Below are 24172 nucleotides of genomic sequence, written 5' to 3'. Positions count from 1 at the left end.
TGCACTTCTTGGCCGTCCTCAGACAGCCTGGTTCTTTGGTCAAGTATCACGGCATCAAGTGCGGCGCTGGCGACCATTTCGGGGACTATCCAGGCTCCCACCCTTCCGCTTCCCCGTTCTCGTCACCAGATGGTCAATGACACAACCCTTCTCCCATCCGGCCGATGACTGCCCCGTGATGGCCCGGCATCTCGGACAAGTCTTACCGTGGCGGATGAAGAGCTGATGCAGGGAATATTTCAGATGATCCGGAATGCGGACCTCAAGATGACTGAACGCCGTGATCTCCGTCGCTTTGGCCGGGGGCACCCAGTTCAGCCATTTACAGATGCGAAAGATATGAGTATCCACGGCAAAGCAGGGCCGTTGCAGACAGAAGAGCAAGACACAGGCCGCCGTCTTGGGGCCGATTCCCGGATATTTGACCAGCGCCCCCATCGCATCCTCCGTCGCCAGGCTATGGAGATGGTTCAGGGAAAGGAAGTTCTGGTCGGCGCACGCGATCTCATACTGCTTGCCATCGTCGGACTTGCGAAGCAAATCGGGGGGTGCGTCCGGCGAGTGGCTGACCAGCAGATCCCGACGCGCCTGGTTCTCTTGGTAGACCATATCTAGTATAGCCTTGATCTTTCTGCTCTTGACGTCTGCTAAGCCGCCACGCTTGATGGCTTCAAAGACATTGTGGAGTGGCGCCTGACGGACGGCGTCCCAATTCACACTCCCTTTGCCGATCCCGCCCTCCAGGATACCGAATCTCTGCACCAGGCCATTGAAGGCCAGGGCCGAGTTGGTGCCGGTGGTGGCTCCACTCAGTAACGTGCGGATGAGAGCATCCAGGACGGAGGGCACCTCGCCGCAGCCGGTCACAGTCAGAGATGGCTCCGGGATGGTGGTGGGTGCCACGATCTCTCCATGCACAGTTGAAAGCAGCCGATTGACTTCTTCACACTCCTCTGGGGTGGGATGATTCCAGTCAGGGAATGGGGATGCTCCCGGGGTGAGGTTGTATTGGTTGGGCTTCTTGGACGTCGTTGCTTTCCTGGGGGACCCTGGTGTATATGTCCGAGCCTTGTCGACAGTGTCCTGCAGACGGTGGGCAAATTCCTCGATTTCCTCGTTCTTGATGGGCGCTTTCTTGTCGCCCTGCGACAATAGCGGGATGGCCGGGCCTAGATTGTGAGGAAGCTCGTCAACCTCGCTGGGGTTCACGGCTCTGGCCGTTGTTTTCCGCCTTTTGGAGGCAGGTCGGCTAGGGAGAGCGGGATTCGGGCCTGGCGATACCACAGGCGCTACTTGTCCAGCAGGGCTTGGGAACGTCTCCGCATCCGATGATGCCGTGGACGGCGGAGTCCCGCCAGGTTGCACTTGCGCGGCCAGCAATGCTGCCTCCCGCGCCGTGGCGGAACGCGTCATACGAACCATGGCGGATCCACGGATGCCATGCAATGGGGGACGAAAGAAGCGTAGCTGCAAATCAAGGAGCTGACTGAGAAGTTAGAGAAATCTGTCGCCCCAAGGAGTCGGCAGAATCAAGGAGTTCAAATGCTGTCCAGGTGAAGCCCCCCCCGAGAAGGAAGGATGGGAGTCAGGTGACATCATAGGTACCTCTCTAGGCGGGCCCCAAAATTGGGATGGATTACTCCGGTGGATTAAGAACTAAGAAGTATGTAGAATACATAAGAGAACACTCCATGTTCAGGGCCTTCCATCCCCGGATATCTATTTTCGTGGTGACTGGCTTCCTCCGTCTTCGGAAGTTTTCAGACAATTGTCTCAGAGTGCTCAAAATTCATCAGTGTCGTTAATATTTAGCAAATCCTGCTCCCCTCGCACCTGCATCCGTCTTCAATGACCCCCGGGGTTGACCCGCAAGGCGCCGAAACGGCCCGGAATAGGAACAAAACCACCAACCAACCAACCAGCCCCCGGTTCCCGCAGAATGTGACGCCGTCCGCCGAGGTGATCCATCAACTCTGCGATCTTGCTCGAAGGGCGAACTCCCGGGGTATGCAGGGTCGAACCGAGTCCCCCCTGGGTTGATGGAGGAAGGTGTCGAGCTCGCTGGCAGGAATCCGCACGCGGGCCCGGTTGAAGTGTGCGCCCGCGTGTAGAATGCCCCGCTGAGGCGGGCCGGCCGAATGGACAAATCGCAGGCGAGGAGGCAGAAGTAAGGGAATCGCTATGAGTTATGTACATAAATTGATTAGTCCCGAAGCGAGTCTTGGTAGACGCGTCGTCGAATATCTACTCGGTATCCTCCACCGGCCCGCAGGTGCAGAAGAGGTTCTGGTCTCCATAGGCATCGTCCACACGCGTCACCGATGGCCAGAACTTCTTCTCCAGCAGGTAGGGCAACGGGTAGGCTGCCGCCTCGCGAGAGTACGGCCGCGTCCACTCGCTCGCCAAAAGGTCACGCTGGGTGTGCGGTGCCAGCTTCAGCACGTTGCCCTCCCGGGGCTGAGCACCACTCTCCACGGCAGCGATCTCCTCCCGGATGGAAATGAGAGCATCGCAGAACCGGTCGAGCTCTGCCTTGTTCTCCGACTCGGTAGGCTCGATCATCAAGGTGTTGGCAACGGGCCACGACATGGTCGGGGCGTGGAAGCCGTAATCCTGGAGACGCTTGGCGATATCAATGGCCTCGATGCCGCAGGTGTCCTTGAACTTGCGTACATCGAGGATGAACTCGTGCGCGCAGCGGCCGTTCTCGTTCGTGTACAGGATAGGGTAATGGTCCTGGAGGCGCGCAAGGATATAGTTGGCGTTGAGCAACGTAATCTTCGTCGCGTGCGTGAGACCCTTGGAGCCCATCATGTTGATGTAGTTGAAGGTAATGGGTAGGATGCTGGCACTGCCCCAGGGGGCGGCGCTGATTGGGGGCGAGGACGATTCAGTACGCTTGGACTGAAGGTATTCGCTACCCGGGTGAGACGGGAGATAGGGCCTCAGGTGCTCAGCAACACCGATAGGGCCAACACCGGGGCCGCCACCACCGTGGGGGATACAGAAGGTCTTGTGCAAGTTCAGGTGGCACACATCGGCGCCAATCTCGCCAGGAGAGCACAGACCAATTTGCGCGTTCATGTTGGCGCCGTCCATGTAGACCTGACCGCCATGCTGGTGCACGATCTCACAGGCCTGCTTGATGCCAGGCTCATACACACCGAAGGTGCTGGGGTAGGTGATCATCACGGCAGCCAGCTCATCCTGGTGCTTCTCACACTTGGCCTTCAGGTCATCCAGATCCAGATTACCAGTCTTGGTGTCACACTTGATCGTAACAACGCGCATACCAGCCATGGCAGCACTGGCAGGGTTCGTTCCGTGGGCGGAGACGGGAATCAAGCAAATGTTGCGCTTGTCGCCTCCGTGGGCTTCCTGATACTTCTTGATGACACGCAGACCAGCGAATTCACCCTGCGCGCCGGAGTTGGGCTGCACAGTAACCTCGGCCATACCGGTGATATCCGCCAGCTGCTGCTCAAGATCGTCAATCATCTGGGTGTACCCCTTGGCCACATCGGCCGGCAGGAAGGGATGCATCTGGGAGAACTCAGGCCAGGAGACCGGAATCATCTCCGTGGTTGCGTTGAGCTTCATCGTGCAGGATCCAAGAGGAATCATCGAATGGGCCAGGGAAAGGTCCTTCGACTCCAGGTGACGGATGTAACGCAACATTTCCGTCTCCGAATGGTGAGTGTTGAACACAGGGTGGGTCAAGTAGGGGGATGTACGTTCCAGGCTGGGCGGGATGGGAGCAACACCAAGATTTTCTTCCAAGCCAACCTCGCTCTTGGAGGCGTGGGCTGCGAACACCTGCAAAATGGACTTCACCTCCTCACGACCGACGGTCTCATCCAAAGAGATACCAACCTTCGTATCATTCAGACGGCGGAGGAAGATGGACCGTTCACGGGCAGCAGCAACAATAGCGTCGGTATCTTGGCTGCTGGGCAACTCGACAACAACCGTATCGAAGAGGGCGCCACCATCCGCCGTGTTCGACTTAACCGGAGCGCTATAGCCCAATGCCGCGAGCTTAGCCTGCAGCGTGGTGGTCATTGACATGATACGCTGGGCGATGGCCTTCAATCCGGCAGGTCCGTGGTAGACCGCATACATGGCGCTCATGTTGGCGAGGAGCGCCTGCGCCGTGCAAATGTTGCTGGTGGCCTTCTCGCGGCGGATATGCTGCTCTCTGGTCTGAAGGGCCAGTCGTAGGGCACGATTGCCCAGGCGGTCCTTGGACACACCCACCACACGGCCGGGGACCTTGCGTTTGTACTTGTCCGCGCAGGCGAAGAACGCTGCGTGAGGACCCCCGTATCCCATCGGCACACCAAATCTCTGAGCGCTTCCAAACGCAATGTCAGCACCGAATTCGCCGGGGGCCTTAAGCAAAGTCAAAGCCAACAGGTCCGTCGCAACGCTGAAGGTGCCACCGTGGTTGTGAATCGTGTCACTCAAGGCCTGGAAGTCGTAAATGCCACCCTCGGTGTCTGGGTACTGCGCCAGCACACCAATGAGGTTGTCTCCCTGCTCCTTGACCAGCTTGAAGTCATCCGCCAGAATGTCTCCGACCACCAGGTTAATGCCAAAGCCCTCCGCGCGCGAGCGCATCACTGCAATGGTCTGAGGGTGGCAGAGATGAGATACCACGTAAGCCTTGCCGGCCTTCTTCTGCTTCGACATTGGCAGGGTGGCCAAGGACATGGTCATGGCTTCCGCGGCCGCGGTGCCTTCGTCCAGGACCGAGGCATTGGCGAAAGCCAGCCCCGTGAGATCGGCAGTTAGCGTCTGGAAGTTCAGGAGGGACTCCAGGCGACCCTGACTGATCTCTGGCTGGTAGGGGGTGTAGCTGGTGTACCACGCCGGGTTCTCTAGAATGTTGCGGAGAATGACCGGAGGCACAATGGTCGGGTAGTAGCCGGTTCCCAGGTAGACCTTGCCCGACACGTCGATTTGTTGGCGGTAGGTGTCGAGGAGCTTCAGCATATCTGTCTCTCCCAATCCACCGTGCACACTGCTGTGAGGAAGATTGGCGGTGGAATGCGGAGCGGCGACTTTGAGGTCCTTTTTGGAAAGAATGTCCGCCGGGAGCACCTGTTTGACGAACTCATCGAGTGAAGCTACTGGAGGATTCAGGGTGGCCAGCATCTCCTTTGCAGCATCTGGCGAGGGGCCAATGTGCCGTCTGGGGAAGGTATCGAGGGGTTGGAAGAGATCGGGGGGGTGAGGAACGCCATGATCGGCGACGGAGCTGGTGTAGACGGGTCGTCGCGAGGAGGGGGGGGGTTGTGTGGTCGAGTGAAGGGAGCGAAGGAAGGGAGGGGTAGTTCTGCGCATCGCCATGGGCGACGAAGAGGGCAACCGGGCGCGCAGGGCCAGCTGGCGGGGGCCCCGGAGGGCTGACCAGGATGCAGCCATGGCGACCATTGTGAGAGGGAGAGGGAGAGGGAGGGAGGAGGGAATGACCCGGCTGCGCGAGGCTTCAGTACATAGAAGATGGGATGAGCGAGCACTTAGGCGGAGGAGGAGAAGGAAGAGGAGAAGAGAGGGAGGATTTAGAAGACAGCAAAGATCGGACACGGGATACAGACGAAAGGAACGAGGCCAAGGGGGGGGAGGGTTTAGTAGATATCTAGTACGGAGTACTGGGAGGAGGAAGAACGACCGCGGGCAGCCATCCGATGGCGCGTCGGGAAACTGACTGCCCGGCCGATAAGACCGATAACGTCCCCTCCGGTCCAATCAGCACCGGCCCGGCAGCCCCGCAATCGGCGATAAGGTCTCGTTTCCCGCGGGAAATCTGGGGAACCGCAGGATAAATGACAGTACTCCGTACTCGGTACTCCGTAAATCAAGAACAGTGAGCCGTGCCAGTGAATGGGCGCTTGGACGGGCGGGAAGGAAGGGCAGATCCGGGATGAGAGCTCAACTCAAAAGCCTAGCGCTTCCATCTCTTCCGGACTGAGAAACTTCCCCTGGTAAAACTCCTGATTCCCGTCGCTGTCATAGTTGGGCTCCCAAAACCGATACTGGCCCATGGCGCAGCTATAGAAGAGTGCCCGGTGTTGAGGTTTTCGCGGACCAGTGATTTGCAGTCGACTCGGTGGGGGTTGAGTCCCCCGGCACCAACAAGGAGGGTTGGTCGGATGAATCCCGCGCAGGTCCGCAAAGTAGAAGAATTTATGACACGCCTTGCATCGCCAGTAGCGTCGACCAGCATTCCCGTTCGGGTTCCAGGCCTCGACCTCAAATAGCTTGGCGTACCGGTGACATCTCTGGCGATATTCTTCGCAATCGTCGGAGTGTTGATTTTCGTCGCCGTTCCTGTTCCTCGCTTCGTCGGCGCTCCTGGCGTCGGCGTTTCTTGCGTTGTCAGCGTTTCCAGTTGCTTTAGCGCTTCTGGGTCGCAGGGTCCGGGGCGTCGACGATGGCAGTCATACTAGTATCAATCTGGAAAGCAGACGAGTCGTGCAAGGGAGCAGTGTGAAAGGAAGAAGCGGGAGGATGAAGAGAGGGTGGGCGGGTGATGGTGCGGGGAAGACGCATCTAGTATCCAGATTGGTAGACTGATATCACACGGTATATATATTTCTTTGTTGAGGGGGGATCACCACGATGCCGCTAGGATAGGTATCATGTGACCCACTACCGGATGGGTCCGGACACGAGTGTACGATTTACTCCATACATGTAGATACTAGTAGTTGCACGCCCAGCGTGGCCATCCCTGCCAGTTGCATTGACACGTCTGGGTCGTAGGTGTCATGTTGTTCATGAGGAGAAGAGAGAGAGAGAGAGAGAGGGAGTGAGAGAGAGGGTGTATGTGTCTGATGGGAGAGAATCAGGTAGGAAGGAGAACCACCACCAAGGTACTTCATAGATACTTCATAGATAATTACCAGAGAGATAGTCAGGGGTGATGTTGATGTTGTTATATGATAGGTGACTATCATGTGGTCCACTATTTGGGCACCGGGTGGTTGGACAGGTAACCCGGACGGTGTCACAGCACTCCGTAGTACTCCACTGCATCGTACGGTGCCCTACTATTTGTTTTTCTTCCCTCAAAAGATACTATGGATTCCTAGTAGCAGAGCTGCCCTCCGCCACCACCTTCCATTGGCCCGACACATCAAACACTGACTCCCCCATCCAACACCCCAACGCCTCGACCCCCAACACCTCCCTCAAATATCGTCGTCCCAGCTCTTTCTGCCCGTTGGCTTGCCCGAGATAGAACAGCGCGTCCTCGGCCGGGTTGGCACGTGCGGCCTCAATCTGCTGCGGTAGTCGTAACATAAGCTCTAATAACCAGCCCCCAAACGCATTGTCCAACGCTACAGCCCACCCCGTAATTTCCGAATCATCCGCCGGGACCGACTCGGCACTGGCACGCAGGAGGAGCTGGAACAAGGTCGCATCGTGCCGGCCCACTCGGACGGCGGTCCGGAAATGTTCCGCGGGGACGGTGTACGGCACGCCGCCGGTGGGCTGCAGAGATTGGATCTCACTGCGGAAATGGTATTCGTCGATCTTGAGGAGGGTGGCTAGGGCTTCGGCGTTGTTCTGCACGAGGGCAGCGTGGATTCCGTTTTGCAGGTACTCGCGGGAGACAGCGACGGTGGGTTTGATGAGGTCCGGCCGGTTCCACCCGCTGGCTATGCGGAGGGTTTCCAGGTAGTGAACCTGATCGGGACAGAAGAGGCCGTGAAAGAGTTTGTCGGGGATGAGGAGAACGCCGAGGACGGGATAGGTGGTGGATTGATCCGTTTCGTGGTGGGTAACGGTTATTGACACGAGGGGGTTGATGGCAAGAGTAGAGGGATTTGTGTTGGCGTCGGTGCCTGTAAAAACGCGGGCGTCTCCCTTCTGGGCGAGAAATTGGGTCAAGGATTCCTCTTCGACCGCGGACATGGTCATCCCTGCGCCGAACCAGTGGCGTTGGAGGGTGAGGTTCATTAGATCAGGGAGCTGCGCCAGAAGCCGTTGAACGGTACACCATTTGCAGCGAAGGATGCTGTCCTGGAGATTTCGCCGCTCCGCATGGCTGATCGGAATGTATTCCACTGGTCGGAGAATCCTGGAGATTGCGGCCTCGGAGGCGCGGGTTGTACCGGCTGGCATGGCGGAGTCATCCCAGAACGCGAGCAGGATCAGGGCCCGGAATATCCGCTCGCTTGAGACTGCTGCGGCCAGGGAGGAGGAGCAGCGAGCAAAGTTCACGTTTTGTGAGTACAGAAAGATCTTTTCGATCAGCTCGACGGGAAGCGATTCCAGGATCGACTTCCGTGGCTGGGTCGGTTTGGCGATGAGTAGACGGGCTCGCTTGTGGCTTCTTGCCTGAGATGAGTTGAGCTTCGCCTGATGGGACAAGAAGGGTCGTCCACCCTTGGGTCCGCTGGGCGCGGGCGTGGACGTTGGCGTTGGCGCTCCATCATCGGGATGCTTTCTCCTGCGGCCGCGCACCCGGATGGGCGTGAGCATGTCCGGCGAGTCTATTGAATTGGACTGCTTGATCGAGTGTCGTGAGCCATGTCCGAGAGCCCGGCGAATTCAGAGCCAGCTGAAGTCCTGGACGGTACGGAGTACGGAGTACTAGAACTAAATCACCCATCAGAATTGATAGATCGTTCGACCCCCGCAGGCGAGAACCTGCACGCCCGCACGTGATTGATCACATAAGCAGAGGCATCGATCAATCACATGACTGGCATGGCTCTTTGGTAACCCCCTCAAAACCAGGACATCTTCCCCGCAATCTCGGACGAATGGCCGGTCGTCTCCGGTGCCACGCCAACTTCGCGTAACCTGGCTTTCAATCGCGCAGGACTAGTAACCACCGCGGGGTATTAGAGCCTCGCTGGTAGCAGACCGTTGTCTTTGGGCAGCATGTTCGCTCGCACCAGGGCTGCGAGTGCTCGCTTGGCCCCGCAGAGGATTACGGGGATGGCTGTGACCATCTCGAGGCGTGAAAGCTATAGAATAGAATGTAGGGGGAGCGGCGGGTAAACGGGACATCAAATCGAGGGATTTCCTGTTTGGATAGTTTGATTGCTCGCAAGTGCTGCGGGGGAGAGCTTATTCCTGATAAGCTCAAACTTAAAGAATTGCATAGCACTACCACTACTACTAGCACCTAGTACTTAGGATGGTCTTGCTTTGAGTTTGACTTCCGAGATCGAATCAGCAGCGGGCCCCACCCGGAGTACTCACGTACACTAACCAACGTTGGCAGGTAACCTCGTGGTACGGATTATCTCAATTGGTATCTTTGAATTTATCACAGGCATTATACAACCAACAAGGGATCACGGACCGGACCACGATGCCTGCATCTGTCATTACGTCTCGTTCTCCTATCACGTTCAATCCAACCGTGTCCGAATCTCGCCCAGGTACTCCAGAGCACGCCCGAACCGGATGGTAGCAACACAAGCCACGGACTACTTATTATGGGGCCGGAACGCCGGCCTATCACGCAGCGTACCCGGGGCTTCCCAGCACGAATATCGAACCCAAAACGCCGGAGAGATTGGGACACGTGCCCACATTAACATTATCATACAGCAGCATTACCCATCGGCGCGAGGGCTCATGAGAGGCGACTTGGGATGGGACCTCGACGGACTCCCCGCGCGGGACCGGCGGCCGTTGGTCGTTAGTCCCAATGCCAGGGGCGCCAAATGATCTCGACTTTCGGTCGCCACGACCAGGCCATGCCGGTCCATCGCGGTCACTCCGGACCCAGCGGTGATGCCGAGCCCGATAGTCCCCGACGAGGCATTGTCCATCGCATACTTGAAACTAGGTGTGTTGCCACCACTGCCCCAGCTTGACGCCCGCTTGGGGGCCGTGAACCTGGCAGCGTCGGCCTCGGAGGGGCGGCCCCCATCAAATGAACTGCGGCTGGACTCGATCACGCCAAGATCGAATTCCGGAGCCCCTTCCTCCAGGACGCGCTCATACGTAGGACTTCTCGGACCAAAGAACGGCAGCTTTCCGCCAAAGATCCTCCGCCTCTTCGGATGGTTCGGATGGGACGGACCTCCACGACCAAAACACTTCCTAACCTGATGGTAAACCTTCAGGCGACGGCCCCGCCCACAGAGACAGAAGGCTACCATGAGTACGATCAGCAAGAACAAGATGAAGCCCGGGACGCGGCGGGAGGAGCTCCCCTCGAGGAGTGCATCATGCCACGTTCCGCCATGGATGCCCTCGGGGCCGGGCAGCAACTCCACGCTGGGGTACTGGAAATCGCTGGGCACGCCAGCAACATTGCTGCCAAAGCCGACCGGAAGGGCCTCTTCCACCTCCAGAGGAACCTGGGACGAGGCATAGAGGACCATCTTCCCCAGCGTCCAACTGACTTCCGTCGAGTCGATCTTGTTCACCGCCTGAAAGGAGTCCAAGTAGCCTTTGCTCTGACCCTGGGAAAGCACTTCTTTGGTTCCGTTGTGACCCGAGCCTGCGATGTCCTCGATGCCTACCCGAGGAATCCCAATGCCGTCATGCAACACATTCATTATCCACGACGCCTTAAAACACACCTCGGCGGCCGCTTCCTGATCGAATTTCTTGCCCCATTGGTGGCGTTCGAGGCCGTCCTCCACCGTGGCCCAGTCCTGTGAACAAAAGGATTGCACGCGCTGTTGGTAGGTAGCAAAATCGTACGCTTTGTCCTTGTGACCCATCTCGAATGCTTCATGGGTTGTATGCCAGTATTCGCTGATGCCGACGAAATGGTTGACGTCAAAGTCGATGGCCGGCACATGCATTCCATGCAGGAGACAGGGTTGATCGGGACAGGGGGCATCCTTGTCTAGTAAGGGGTAGGTCTGTCGCAAGCATTCGTCAAACTTGCCGGTGCCGAGGAGAGACACCCCTTCGGACTCCTCCGTCGCCAGAAGCTTGCCGTCAGTTGTGGTGCGTAGTCCAACCGGCAGGCACGGATCCGGGAGCTCCTTGACGCTTGCCACGGCACTTGCAGCCTGCAGGGCCTCCACATAACGCCGTCGAGCTTCATGGACGCCAAACTCGAGCCAGGAGGTGACAAAGACTCTGTGTTCCTGTGTGGACCCATCGATATTGCGAAGGCGTAGGAGGGTCAGATCATTGGCATGCTTTTCGCTCTCGGTAGCATTGGGGGCGAATGCGATCTGCGCCGAGGCACCGCCCATGTCCAGAAAGCCGTAAGTATGGTGACCCTTGCCGTGGTCATGAGAGCCCGGTGAATCGAAGCTGCCCAGCAGATAGTTGGTTGCAATCCATCCGTACAAGCCCTCGGTGACGCCCGGGATGACTTGGATGTGGACGCCGCAATCCGGCAGCAGGAAATCGGAATTCGTGCCGACATAGGAGCAGATCTGCTCCAGCAAGACCTGGCGCTCCAGCTTGGGCAGTAGTCGCATCCCCGCAGTCGCGAGGAGAAAGATGGGGGTATCCTTGACGGCTTCCTCGGGGACAATCTTACGGGCATGCTCGAGAAGCCCGGCAAGATGCTGGGGCCCGATGTCGCCGGGCCTGTCGGCGAACGACGAGACGCCCGGGTGGATTTTCTTCGTCCAGTCCGACTTGGTCTTCACTGCCGGCAATGTTTGCAGATGCCCATTCCCAGCCTTTTCCCGAGCGACCGTGTTATTTAACCAGCGGTAGACATGGACGCGGGTCCCGGACGAACCCGCATCCAGAACGACCCCGTATCGCCATTTGCCCATGAGGATGTCGCGAAGAAGAAAAAAACGAAGGATTTAGATTGGGGTGGGCCAACCGATCAGCATGGCCACTTCAGCGGGAACAGCGAACGGGGGGGACGGAGGTGTGATGATAAGATGCGAAGCCAGCCAGTTGCCAGCCAGTTGCCAGCCGCCGGAAGGTTCGGTTTGGTGGGTGGCGGAAAATGGACGAGGCGTGGATGTCGGATGAAGAAAGGGGAGGACAGCAGTTGAAGCGAGAGTACGGAGCAAGACAAGTCGAGCGAGAGGGGAAGCAGCCACTGCAACGCAACGCAACGCAACGCAACGCAAGATAGATAACTAACAGGGCCGCGAGAGCCTGAACCGGCATGGCGGCAGGCAGGGCGGCAGGGCCGGGCGGGGATCGGAGCGGAACAACCAGGGATCCGGGGCAGAAATTCCTTACTCGTACGGAGTACACCGTACGGAGTACTCCGTCAGGGTAAAGTTACATCGTAGCCCAGTCTAGACCGACGGGATCACGTGCGCCCGGCGAAAATCATTCCATCGTTTCATCATCCCGGAATCCCGACGGAGGTCGCCCGTAGTACTCCGTCCTCCGTCCTCCGTCCTCCGTCCTCAGATCCATCTTTAGGTCCGGAGGTTGAGCCATCATGGCGTCGAAAATCGTCGTTCTGGGCGACGTCCACGGGGAGCTGCGGGATGTCTTCACCAAGCTCTCCAAGCTGCACGCCAAGCAGGATTTCTCCTTGGCCATCGTCGTTGGCGACCTCTTCGGCGACGGGGCGACGGAGCAGGAGCAGGAGCAGGTCAGCGCGCTGCTCCAAGGCCAGCTGGCGGTGCCGCTGCCCACGTATTTCACGCTGGGCCGCCGGCCGCTGCCTGCCCCCGTGGTCGAGGCCATTGAGGCCACCGACGAGGTCTGCCCCAACCTCTACTTCCTGGGTCGTCGGGGCACCCTCAAGACCGCCGAGGGCGTGCGCCTGGTGGCCCTGGGAGGCCAGCTCGAGTCCGCCGGCGGCGCGCCGTCCGACAAATACCAGCCCGCCTACACCGAATCCGATGCGCGAGCCCTCCACGGCGCCCACCAGGCCGACATCCTCATCACCCACCAGTGGCCCCGGGACATTCGCACCGGCTCGAACGCCCCCGTGCCCGACGATGCCACCCTCCCCGCCGAGGTGCAGTGCGTGGCCGACCTCTGCTCCACGCTCAAGCCGCGCTACCACCTCGCCTCCTCCGCCGCCGGCTTCTTCTGGGAGCGCGAGCCCTTCTTCCACCTCCCTACGGACGATCACCCCGACGCGAAACCGCTGACCCGCTTCATCAGCCTCGCCGCCTACAGCAAAACCGCCAAAACGAAATGGATGTACGCCTTCACCCTCGACCCCCAAGCCGCCCCCGCCCTGACCATCCCCGCCGGCGCAACCGCAACCCCCTTGGCCCCCGTCGCCAGCAAGCGCAGGCCCCTCCAGTCACAAAAGGACTCGTACCGCCGCTTCGCCGTCGACGAGGAAGACCATCAGCGGCCTCGCAAACGTCCCCGCGCGCCCCCGCCCGGTCCCGACCAATGCTTCTTCTGCCTGTCCAATCCCAACATCGCCACTCACCTCATCACCTCCATCGGCGACGAAAGCTACCTCACCACCGCCAAAGGCCCTCTCCCGACCTCCAAGACCTTCCCCACCCTGGACTTTCCCGGCCATATGCTCATCATCCCCTTCACCCATACCCCAACCCTCAACAGCATCACCGATGACTCGGCCCGCCAGACAACCTACGCCGAAATGCACCGCTACCGCACCTCCCTGCACGCCATGCTACAACAGCGCGCCAACAACGCCCTCGGCGCCGTTACCTGGGAGGTCAGCCGCGGCAACGGAATCCACGTCCACTGGCAATTCCTTCCCGTGCCGGCCTCGCTCATCAAACGTGGTCTCGTCGACGCCGGTTTCCGAGTCGAAGCCGAGAACCTCAAATACCCCAAATTCGAATCCGCATCCGCCTCCACCACCGACCCCAGCGCCGAGCCCGGCGATTTCTTCCGCGTGTGGATCTGGGATCCCCCGTCTCCGGCTTCCGCCTCGGGGGAGAACGACGGCAGGGATGGGGATGCCGGGTCCGAGAAAACGCTTCTGCTACCCCTGGGCCCCGACTTTCGATTCGATCTGCAGTTCGGCCGCCGGGTGATGGCGAAACTGATGGGGCTGGAGAAGCGCATTCATTGGAAAGATGACGTGCAGTCGCAGGAGGCCGAGGAGGCCGATGCCGTGGCATTCAAGGACGCGTTTAAGGAGTTTGATTTTACCTTGGAGGGGTAGGGATGCGCTGGGCAGATCGACATCCGAAAAGATCTATCACGGCAACTGCGCGCGGTCTGCACGGCGGGTAGGCCGCGAGGCTATGGGACTGCGCGATGGCCAGAGGGCTCATCCCGGAGGGAAAGGCACCATGTACGCGGAGGCAGAGGCACCCGAGGGCACACTGGGAGCTGAAGCCGCAGCCTGGAATTGGATAGCTTCATGACATGTATATAACGACCGTCGACTGGGGGAAGCCGGTCGGCGGTCACGTGAAAATCATTAGCCACCCGGACCCTCGGCCTGGCCCGCACGGCAACCGGATCGGGGTCAGCAACAGCAAAGGAAACAACAAACAAAAACACCCAACCAGCCAAGCCTCCAAATGCAGCCCATGAATCTCCGAGACTCCCCGCTAAAATCGCTAAATAAACTAGAAGTAATAAATCCGACGGAAAGAAACTACGGCGCACCCCGGGACTCTTCATTGCCCGCATCCTGCATATGGTGAGCTGGTGACCGAGCTCCTTCTGTCGCGTCGAGGTCCTGGCCCGGGGGCTCACGGGGCGAGCCATCGGCTTCCGGCGCAGGCGGAGATTCAATGCGATGCCCGCCAGGTTCCACGAGTGCGGCCGCCTCAGGATCATATCGCAATTCATAATCCCCATTGCCAAACCCTTCCCCATCGGCTACGCTCCATGGAGCGGCGGTGCGGGTCTGCGGTCGGATCACCCTCACGGGTAGATCATCGCGGCCGGACGGCAGGCGCTGGTGGGATCCCGTCGTTTCGGGAAGGCTAGGTGCGTGGAACTGTTGCGGCGACCAGGTCTGTTGGCCTCGGCGCCGAGCGGGAATGACAGTCACGGGCAAGGGAGAGTCGGACCCTTGCCGGCCAGACCCAGGCCTCAGTCTCCGATGGAAGCCAAAGAGAGACTCGGTCCTTGGATGCAGGCTGTGCTCGTCGTCACTATTATCCGGGGATAGGTGCTGCTGTTCAACCTGAGCAGCAGCGGGGTTCCCTTCTTCCTCGGCCTGTGCAGAAGCAACTTCCCTGGGTAAGGATGCGCGCCTCCGTTTGAAAGGATTGAATAGCGTTCGCCATCTTTTATCCACGTGGACGATCTGTGGAGATTGCTCCCTGGTCTGTTGTGCCGCCAGCGCATCATGGGCCATGTTGGGTTGCTGTTCGCCCAGAGCTGCCGACATCTCCTTGGCTGCTACCGCTTCATCCATGTCTTCATCTTCTTCCTCCATATGCGGCATCGCCACAGGCGGAGTTGGACTGGAAACCGGATGATAATGGACGTTGTACACCGTGCTGGCGGCGCTGGTTGTGTCGGCCCGGCTAACAGGCGTCACGGCTGCTGGGGGAGGAGTAGGCCGGGGAACCACTCTCCGGCGCCGAGCGTCAACGGGGATGGTGTGTTGTTGGTGTTCCAGAGCTGACTGCCAGTTACGGCCGACCCTGGTGCGCAACGGCCGATGAGCCAGACCCATCATGCCTCCCCATCCCGAGGAAGTACCCGCCCCTCCGCCGCGATCATTGCCATCGGGATTAAAGCGCGGCCAATCGACTTCCTCCGACGGAGTCACTTCCAGCATTTCGTCCCCATCGAAAATCTCCCGTCCGAGAATCCCATCCTTCCTTTCATCGCGCTCTAGTGCCTCAATGCGCTCCACCCATTCCCAAACGACGACACTTGCCGCAGCCGAGCCAACCCATCTCACATATGTACCCCATCCCGCAATCTTGGGCTTGGCGATATCGAGAACGAAGAACACGACCGGGATGAGGACCGCACATAACGATAGCAAGGCCACCAGGCAGATGTTCCTCATCTTCGGGTGGAAGAAGGCAAACCGGTGTTTCGAAAGCGAGTAGAAGATGACCCAGGCGGCGTACAGTAGGTTGAGAGCAAGTTCGAATAAATAGCTGAGAGCGGGGATCGCGTCTTCGTACAGGCGCGGATGGACGGTGTCGGTCTTCACAAGGAACTTGTCTAAGATACTAAAGGTGGTGTCGAAAACAATCAACGCAAACCCGGCCCACTTGATCATGATCTTCTCCTTGTGCCGAGGGAAAAGTCGGATGAGCGTCTGGATCTGGGCAAGCCAGAGGAAGGTGCTAGAAATGATCCTGACCACTCGGATCTCTAGACCGTCAATGACTTCGTCGGCTAGCGCTTCGGCGTCCGAGTAGCCATAGTAATATTGTTTCTCGGCCACTCGAAATGAGTCGACGGTGGCGATGGTGAGGGAGACGGCAACTAGCAAGGCCGCGACCTTTTGGAGCCACGGCCGTCCCCCGACCCCGACGACGGACGAGTTCCCGCTGTACGAACTGCTGATCATCCCGTGGCGCCCGAGGAAGTTCGCGCCCCCACCGGGGCCTCCGACGTAGAAGGTGCGGGGGGTGATGAGGAGGATGATGACAAGAAGGTAGCTGACAACGGTTGTACAGCCCATGGCGTACAAGGCGGGCGTCACGGAGGAGTAGAAGGGGTCGGTGAGATCGAGGGCGGCGACCGCATGGGCGGTGGCGGTTTGCGTACTGGTACAGACCGGATCGTAGATGGCATTTTCGGTGAGGGTGAGGGAGTAGGAGCGATTCAAATAGACATAGCCATCACTGGGCAAGAGGAACGGGGTGCAGCCCGATTCATAGGTGCGGGTGGTGGTGGTGGTTGGTTGAGCCCAGATCTGGCGAGGCGTCAAGTGGGCTGGAGCCGAGTCCCTCATGGTCGGAGAGCAGCCCGCGGCCGACCTTATCCTCAATCGCTGGCAGAGTGACCCGTCGCACGCGGCCCTTCAGACCATCATCATTCTGGCGAACCGTGTTGGGGGGAGAAAACGAAACGGGACGGGGGTGGGAGCGGCGGCGCGAAGGAGAGGGAAAGATCCGGGGTCGACGGTCGGAGTCGGGAAAAGGGGGGGGAGGGGGGAGGGTTAAGAATCGAGGTCGTGGTGGGAGGTCGAGATGGTGAGAGGTGAGGAGAGGACGGGAAGAGCAGTGACGGACGGAGGAATGAATGCAAGGTGGACTACAGTACTATAGCGGTGCCGACTTGCACTAAGCCTTCTCCTCAGGAGGGCGGAGGCGACTCAACTGGAAGTGAAGGAACGCGGCCGCTGGGGAGCCGGAGCCCCGACCGCGTCACGGGATCTACACCGTACGCACGTGATGATGCGCTTGGCGAGGCGGATTATTGTGGACCCGGTGCACTACTACGTACTGTGTACTCTTGTAGTGTGTGTGTACTGCGTACTCCGTACTGGGGAAACTGTCCATCTATCTATCGGTTGATCTGTCTAATTCCCACCCCCCTCCCCCCCACCTGTGCCATGTACTTCATTGCTACGGACGGCTCTTGCTAGTATCCTCGGTGGGCGGGCCGCGACCCTCACAAGGTATCCCGCACATGCAGGCCAGGTAGTATATAGATCCCTCAGCGAGGTACGCCGATCTCATACCCGAGCAATACCTCGGTGGTATTTCCTTCCCACCCTCGGTTGCCACTGGTCGACACCATGAAGCGACATGCTTGGTCAATATACAGCTGGGAAACGGTTCCGGTCCGATGTCCCGGGATAATCAGGAAGGGCACAGTGGAGTGCCGGGTGACTTGCTCATGTCGGAGGTCGTATAAGCGGAGGATGTCATGCGACGCGCAGACAATATGGCGGCCATTAGGCATCGCCTTAAGCGCCGTGACGGGTCCACTTCCCTGAGGGAACTTGAGGGTCCGCTGCGGATTCCGAAGGCCCTTGTGAAGACTGTACTCCTCCACGGTGCCGTTCCGACGCCCTGCATAGATGTAGTTGCCGTCCGGCGACCAGCAGGCGTTCATGCACCAAGGAGGGCAGTTCTGAGGCGTGATGCGAGCAACAGCTTCGGGCTCTCGTCTATCCCACACTCGGATCGTACCGTCGATGGATGCGGCCAGAAAAAGATTATCCGTGGCAGCATGTGATCCATTTTGCGCGGGAAGGGCGCTATCTTGAGTATATATTGACGGCTCTAACTCCTCGGCATGGGGCAGCCCATTCACCACGGGCTGAGAGGGGCCATGGGGCATCTCGCCCTGACCAGAGTCCGGCGGCTGAATCGCTGCATTGGTATCAGCAGCGGCACCGACGACAGCAGAAGCCTCTGCAACGCCGGTTTGGCTTGGCTCCGGCTCTCCAGGGGCGTCAGCGTCAGGTAAGACTCCGTTGGTAAGCGCTTTACCAAACTCATCATCCTCGTCGATGCCGAACGCATTGCCCGAATTCCCTGCATCATCGCCTCCGTTCCCGTTCTCGTCACCAAACAACGAGTCGGTTCCGCCGAAGAGTGAATCGGCGGGGGAGCCCGCCTGCGGGATCGAACCGGCGCCGTTTTCACCCTCGTTGGTCGGATCCATGAAACCGAAGCTGTCATTCCCAGGGGCTTGATAATTGGACGAATACGTTCCATTTGGCTGCTGAAACTCGGTGGTATCCCTGGGAATCGGTAGACTGGATTCCGGGCGTACCTCAATGGCCGATATTTGGCGGGCACTAGACCCAAATGTGCGTCGGGTCTGGCCCGTGTTGAGGTCCCAGTCGAACACTCGCTTGTCCCAGCTGCCGGAGAGCAATGACTTTTCATCCGAAGTCAGGCTCAGTACGGAGACTGCGGACGTATGCTGCTGTAGAAGAGCAATCTCTTTGCCCTCGTCGTGACGGACCGATTGTAGTCGAATGCTACCAGACTCCAAGCCCGACAATAACCAGAGACCCTCACTGTGGCTGGCCAAAGAGTATACCGGCGATAATGCGTTCCCATCCATGTTTTCCCAGTATGTCATCAGCACACCGGCCTTGATAACGCTGTCGACAAAAGGATGCCTTTGCGCCACTGTAAGCATCAACTTGCTGTTGATGGAGTCCACCCAATTGAACTTCCGGACGTATCCATCCGAGCCACCACTGAAAACCCATCTCATATCAGCCGTCGCGGTTACGGCATTGATCGAAGTACTGTGGGGGGCGGCCGTCGTTGGGACAATATCGAAGGTGGGCGCTGTCAGGCACTCCGCACGCACCCTCGGATGAAACGCAGCCAGCGGATCCGACACAGCATTTGTCGCAGTCGCCGTGGACATTTCGACGTCAGGGTTTGGTTGCGTTGCACCTCCAGCGCTTTCGGATACGTGACTGGCATTCGATTGGCTTTCTGCATCTTGGTCGGCGTCAGCGTCGGCATCGGGTTCGTTGTCGTGCTCCCCGTCATCTGCATTCCTAAGCGTATCGTCCATTTCGTTATCCGAGCTTCCGTCTGGGGAACCTGCAAGATCGCGATCATCGTCATCTTCTACGATCATCGAAGCCATTTTGTTCAGTAATAGACTTGGGCTTGTCGCTACTTCCAACAATGCCAAGAGTCCGCAACAAAGGAGTTCGGAAAGGAAACGGAGAAGGAAAGAGAAAGAAATAGAAGAAAGGAAGGGAGAGGGGAAAAGAAAAGGATTAATGTGTACCAGCTATACCAGCGACTGCGTGGTAGAGATGGAAGACGTGGGGTTACTGTCAAGGAACGGCGCCGCGATTTTAATGAGCGATGGGCAAACCCGCAGGCTGAGGGCGCATAGCTTGGTTTCTCACATGTTATTGCCCGAGACAGCAAGGGCATTCCGGTACGCACGGCGGCTCAGAACGGCAATTGGCCTACTAGTACGAAGGACGTAGTAGTAGTAGTTAATGGACGAGGGGAATGCAATGCGGAGAAGCGAGAATCAGCAGTCGCTCTTCCGATCACGTGGAGCAATCATGTGATCCTGCGGGGGGTCAAGTACTTCCGGTGACCAAGCCTGGCAACGAGCAATCCGTACCGGCCATGCACATCAATGATCTAGTTCAACGTCCTATCTGGTTGGGATGGAGCGTCGGGGCATTGGAGCTATCTATTGAATCCTTTGGCAAGCGCATACAAGAAGAATATGGATCAAATGGGGCAAAGATTATGGAATAGGCATTCCGGTAGCAAGTCAAGGTTCTTTCTGAAATAGTAATACGAGTCACGGGATAGCCGCAGCTCTCCTCTTCCAATGGGCCCTCAATCAAGATCAGGGAAAAGCTGCCAACGAACTAATTAGTTGCGTCAGCTAGAACTTACCATGTACAACCTAGGTAGCAATTGGTATTGAGTTAATGGGCCAGTGGAAATATGCTTAGCGGGCCGATTATGATATTGAAACTGGATGTGAGAGGTTCGTCAGGAGGCTGCAGACACTTGATGTATACGGAACTATCTGATCGTGCGGGGCCGCTCAGCCCACGACGACATTGCGAACTTTGGTCCCGTCTGTGACGGCTGACTCGTCACAAGGGGAGCTCTTTCGGCTGGGACCGATGATATCCAGGGTCATAGGTGTCGTTCTATTCGTTTCGTGGTGCTTGCTTACCTTGTGTTCCTAGTTGTGACTCCTACGTTGCCTTCCTGTTTTCATCAGAACACCACCATAATCGTGTGTTTATTTTTTGGAACGGCCAGTTCATACCCCCTCGACGGGTGGGTGGGCCGCCGGGCCAACAATATCCGCCCGTCGGGAGTTAGTCAAGATTATCAATCAATCAATCAAGCAGCCAGGTATGACCGTGACCTAAAGCCATCAGTAGGATGCTTCGGGCAATAGCGGTGGCCATTGCGTGCATAGAACGTGACCAGATCACGATGGCCGGTGTGACACCGTTATATATCGCCTTGTTCATTCTGGTGCAAACCCATTGGCGTATCTCTGCGAGCCCGATATTGGCGATTATGGTAGATTGATCCACGTCAGGTGGTTGCTGGTCGGTGTTCCGCCTCAGCTGTTCAAGCGGGAGAGGAATTGTAGACATCTAAGCTCGAGCAGTCTATTGTCGATGAAGAATCCGACACACGAGATACGGATACGGTTTTTGGAAATTGAAGTAAGGCCTGAGAAACCAACAACACTTCACTTGCCGTCAATCAGCAGAACCACTTGTGCCGAGCGGCTTGAAAATCCCGTAAACCGTGTTTAGTTTCGTTAACATCTCCTCCCATTCACCTTCTGCGGTGCTCAAAACCGTAACAGCCCCCCCAGCCCCAATTCGCCATTTCTGTTTGTCGTCGAGGTCGCGGGAAGAACTGAAGGCGGAGCGAATCAAAACCGAAAAGCTGCCGCCTCCTCCGAGATCCAGGAACCCCATGACGCCGGAGTACACCCCGCGCTTGCGGGCCTCAATAGATGAGAGATGCATGCAGGAGCGTTCCTTCGGGGCACCGGTCATGGAACCAGGTGGAAGGCATCTTTGTAGAGCCGTCAGTCCGTATGCCGACATGTCGGCCGAGCGAAGTTGAGGCATGTCTCGCGCAGCAAACCCGGGTCGGGCGGGATGAACCTCGCCTTTGACATGTGTGATCATGGAATAAACGCGTCCATTATCCTCGACCTCGAGAAGTTTCTCGACGTGAACGCCACGAGATCCACAAATACCGTAGAGATCATGCCGGATGAGATCGGCAATCATGAGGTTTTCGGCAACCTCCTTCCTTGAGCCGAGAATTTCTCTAGCTCTCTCAAGCGTCATGCCATCTGATTTCCTCACCGTGCCTTTCATGGGCTTCATCTCCAGTGTAGATTCGCGGTCCCAGTTGATGAAGCATTCAGGGCTGCTGCTCACGATTTTGACATCTCCAAGTTTTGCAAATGCACTGAATGCGGCAGGATTGTACCTTTGAAGGCGCTTGTATAGTATCCAAGGAAGGCGAACGCTGTCACGATCACTCTCAGGTGAGGGCAACGTTATTGTTGTTTCGCAGGTGAGACAGAGTTCGTACGACTCGCCAGCGTACAGTTCAGCGGTACAAGCCTCAAACTGTTTGTTGTAGCTTTGCTGGTCCGGGAATTGTACTACACCTCGACGGAGCACGGAATCCAGGAGCTTGACATCAGATATAAATTTGTCATCTGCCTCGTCCGGCATAGCGTGAGCTGACTTTTCTTGTAGAAGCCGGCATGTTTCATCGAGCCATCCGTCACGCAAGTTGTCGGCCTCCAGTGTGGACTGTACAGTGACACGTCCTGTCTCATGGTCGAGGATAACGCTCCGTTCGGTCCATAGTAAACTGGAATCTGCCGGATCGTCTGTTGAATTGCCACTAACGGACGAACGAAACCCTGAATGGCTGTGGTCGCCGTCCTTTGGACGAGCGAGGCAAGCAAGACCCATCTCGTAAGAAAAGTACCCCAAAAAGCCTGCCCAGAATGGGACATTTTCACTGCCTGACTCAACTTTTCTCATATCCATCAAGTACCGGAGGACATCCCAGAAGCGGCTCACGGGCAGGCACGTCTCAACCACCGTCTGCGGATTGTCGCAGCCGAACCTTTCCGTGATAAGCGTTTCACTCTGTGCAGAGTATTCCAACCTCCAGCTGGCAGGACCTGGCACAGATATGATGCTGTACCGACCATTGGATTTAAATAGCACAGCAGGCGAGCCGGGGCTATTTTGAGTCTCGTATATCGTTGCAGCATCCAGCGTCTTCGCATGAAAATGTCGGAAGGAAGAATATTTTGAAATAGACGCGGACCATTTCAACATAGTGTGGACGATTTCTGGTAAGGAGGTCATGTCGCTTGAGATTTGAGTGAAGCTACTGGTGAGAATCGGATAACTGCATCGTCCGTTCATTTTATTGTAACGGAGAGCCATCTCCCACCATTTCCTTAGAATCTCACTGCATGCTTCCCTGTTTGACTTGCAGGATTCCGGATGAAATTGGACACCCCAGAGGGGTCTTGACTTATGGCGCACGGCCATTGGAAGTCGGCTTGAGTCGCCGGGGCCGTGTTGTTCAACGGATAGCCATGCAAGAAGACTAAGCTCTTGCGCTGCGGGTCCGACGAAAGTGGGGTTACCGCGGTCATCTTGAATTGATTCTAGCTGGGCATACAACGAGTGGTATAGTGTGACCTCCAAATCTTGTATGCATTCGAAGATGTCTGCTTGGGATGTTTGAACTCGACGCACTTGACCATGGAACGGATGTGGTAGCCGGCGTATAGGAGCACCGTGATGAAGGCAAAGGCTCTGGAAGCCGAGACAGATTCCGAAGACCGGAAGAAGGTCTGTGGAGCTCAGATTCCAGATATCCTCCATGATACCAACATCAGCAAGTATCCGCGGATCCCCCGGTCCTGGCCCAAGGACGACGGCTTCGAAACATTGAAGAAATGCAGCCATGTTTCCATCCGGCCATATCGAGTCAATCTTCAAGACCGTTACCTTGACATCCAGGACCTCCTCCAGCATGGCGACAACGTTGTAGGAGAAAGAGTCATACGCATCGATATATAGGACATTCTTCGGCGCTGTCCCTCCGGGGCCATGTTGTCCACGCGGTGGTAGCCCGTTATCGCCCAGTAACGGCGCCATGTATGAAAGGTAAGGGACGGATGTCAGAACGAGGAGAAGGAAAAACCGGCGTGGCGGTGGAGGCGTTTGAGAACCTGTAAGGGGGGTCACCCAGTGACCGGGTCGGAGATATATAGATAAGAAAGAGTCAGTCCGTCAGGGGAGTTGCCGCCATGCCCGATAATTTCAAATAGAGTTCTCGGAGTTTTTCGCTGTCACGTGCATAGCCACACTCGCCGGCTAGTCATAATAGTAGCCCAGCCGGGTTATGAAGAATTGAACCCCGCGGGGAATGCGTATGCTGCTGCGCGATCCGACACTGGCCGGAAAGTTTGTGATTTGTACTAATACCATGATGAGCTGGCGACGCTGCCTTCGAAGTGCACTTGGCCACAGACGAGGTCGTGGGGATTGTGGGTGCCGGAAAGGACATGTCGTCCGCAACTCCGTACGGCACGTTAGCACTGCCCATACTGCATCAATGTTCGCTAGGATGGCCGCAGTAATCCAGTAGCCCTGCTGCGGATTGCGCTATACCGTGTCCATGTCTGGTGCAGCTTGACCACCGGCTTCAGTGTCAAGACGGCATTCTGGGAGACAACCCCAGCCTGCAGTCAGGTCGGAGCCGAAAGGAGATATCGTAGTATCTAGCCGATTTCTTCTCCCCAGCGTGCCATTTCCTTCCACTCGGGGGAGCATGGCGCATTCCGGCGGACGCCAGGACCGCTAAGGACCCTGACGACGGTGAGGATGAGTTAGTTC

General features: G+C 57.5%; 8 protein-coding genes across 8 annotated transcripts; 1 reads left to right on the top strand and 7 right to left on the bottom strand.

The window, feature by feature from the left end:
* Positions 1 to 54: 54 nt before the first annotated feature.
* BO80DRAFT_352614 (HhH-GPD family base excision DNA repair protein) lies at positions 55 to 1413 on the bottom strand (the record flags this gene model as incomplete). The annotated part of the gene is made up of 1 exon (XM_025715628.1): positions 55 to 1413. One exon carries the CDS (start codon positions 1411 to 1413, stop codon positions 55 to 57), a length of 1359 nt encoding a protein of 452 aa, XP_025576563.1.
* A 420-nt stretch (positions 1414 to 1833) lies between these two features.
* BO80DRAFT_42866 (glycine decarboxylase subunit P) lies at positions 1834 to 5691 on the bottom strand. Its single transcript, XM_025720301.1, has one exon. It carries the CDS (start codon positions 5434 to 5436, stop codon positions 2245 to 2247), a length of 3192 nt encoding a protein of 1063 aa, XP_025576562.1. The 5' UTR covers positions 5437 to 5691; the 3' UTR covers positions 1834 to 2244.
* Positions 5692 to 6908: 1217 nt separating this feature from the next.
* On the bottom strand, positions 6909 to 8621 carry BO80DRAFT_424151 (uncharacterized protein). The gene has a single exon (XM_025719211.1). The coding sequence runs from the start codon at positions 8491 to 8493 to the stop codon at positions 7084 to 7086; it is 1410 nt and encodes a 469-aa protein (XP_025576561.1). The 5' UTR covers positions 8494 to 8621; the 3' UTR covers positions 6909 to 7083.
* Positions 8622 to 9581: 960 nt separating this feature from the next.
* On the bottom strand, positions 9582 to 11726 carry BO80DRAFT_353048 (putative nucleoside diphosphatase (Ynd1); the record flags this gene model as incomplete). Its single annotated transcript, XM_025715645.1, has 1 exon — positions 9582 to 11726. One exon carries the CDS (start codon positions 11724 to 11726, stop codon positions 9582 to 9584), a length of 2145 nt encoding a protein of 714 aa, XP_025576560.1.
* Positions 11727 to 12021: 295 nt separating this feature from the next.
* Positions 12022 to 14129, top strand: BO80DRAFT_42789 (CwfJ domain protein). Its single transcript, XM_025720125.1, has one exon. It carries the CDS (start codon positions 12359 to 12361, stop codon positions 14024 to 14026), a length of 1668 nt encoding a protein of 555 aa, XP_025576559.1. The 5' UTR covers positions 12022 to 12358; the 3' UTR covers positions 14027 to 14129.
* Positions 14130 to 14435: 306 nt separating this feature from the next.
* Positions 14436 to 17230, bottom strand: BO80DRAFT_42798 (pH signal transduction protein PalH). Its single transcript, XM_025720146.1, has one exon. The coding sequence runs from the start codon at positions 16742 to 16744 to the stop codon at positions 14468 to 14470; it is 2277 nt and encodes a 758-aa protein (XP_025576558.1). The 5' UTR covers positions 16745 to 17230; the 3' UTR covers positions 14436 to 14467.
* Positions 17231 to 17451: 221 nt separating this feature from the next.
* Positions 17452 to 19350, bottom strand: BO80DRAFT_352781 (WD40 repeat domain-containing protein; the record flags this gene model as incomplete). The annotated part of the gene is made up of 1 exon (XM_025715637.1): positions 17452 to 19350. The coding sequence occupies one exon, from the start codon at positions 19348 to 19350 to the stop codon at positions 17452 to 17454; it is 1899 nt and encodes a 632-aa protein (XP_025576557.1).
* Positions 19351 to 20485: 1135 nt separating this feature from the next.
* Positions 20486 to 23542, bottom strand: pabA (aminodeoxychorismate synthase pabA). The gene has a single exon (XM_025720109.1). It carries the CDS (start codon positions 23429 to 23431, stop codon positions 20975 to 20977), a length of 2457 nt encoding a protein of 818 aa, XP_025576556.1. The 5' UTR covers positions 23432 to 23542; the 3' UTR covers positions 20486 to 20974.
* Between the last annotated feature and the right edge of the window lie 630 nt (positions 23543 to 24172).

This window comes from Aspergillus ibericus (assembly GCF_003184845.1).
Source record: "Aspergillus ibericus CBS 121593 unplaced genomic scaffold BO80scaffold_14, whole genome shotgun sequence".
NCBI classification, from domain to species: Eukaryota; Fungi; Ascomycota; class Eurotiomycetes; order Eurotiales; family Aspergillaceae; genus Aspergillus; species Aspergillus ibericus.
This window is presented reverse-complemented; position numbering and strand designations above follow the sequence as displayed.

What these genes read in the sequence shown, in the direction of transcription:
- BO80DRAFT_42866 (XM_025720301.1), bottom strand. Translation starts at nt 5,436, where the DNA reads ATGGTCGCCATGGCTGCATCCTGGTCAGCCCTCCGGGGCCCCCGCCAG.
- BO80DRAFT_424151 (XM_025719211.1), bottom strand. Translation starts at nt 8,493, where the DNA reads ATGCTCACGCCCATCCGGGTGCGCGGCCGCAGGAGAAAGCATCCCGAT.
- BO80DRAFT_42789 (XM_025720125.1), top strand. Translation starts at nt 12,359, where the DNA reads ATGGCGTCGAAAATCGTCGTTCTGGGCGACGTCCACGGGGAGCTGCGG.
- BO80DRAFT_42798 (XM_025720146.1), bottom strand. Translation starts at nt 16,744, where the DNA reads ATGAGGGACTCGGCTCCAGCCCACTTGACGCCTCGCCAGATCTGGGCT.
- pabA (XM_025720109.1), bottom strand. Translation starts at nt 23,431, where the DNA reads ATGGCGCCGTTACTGGGCGATAACGGGCTACCACCGCGTGGACAACAT.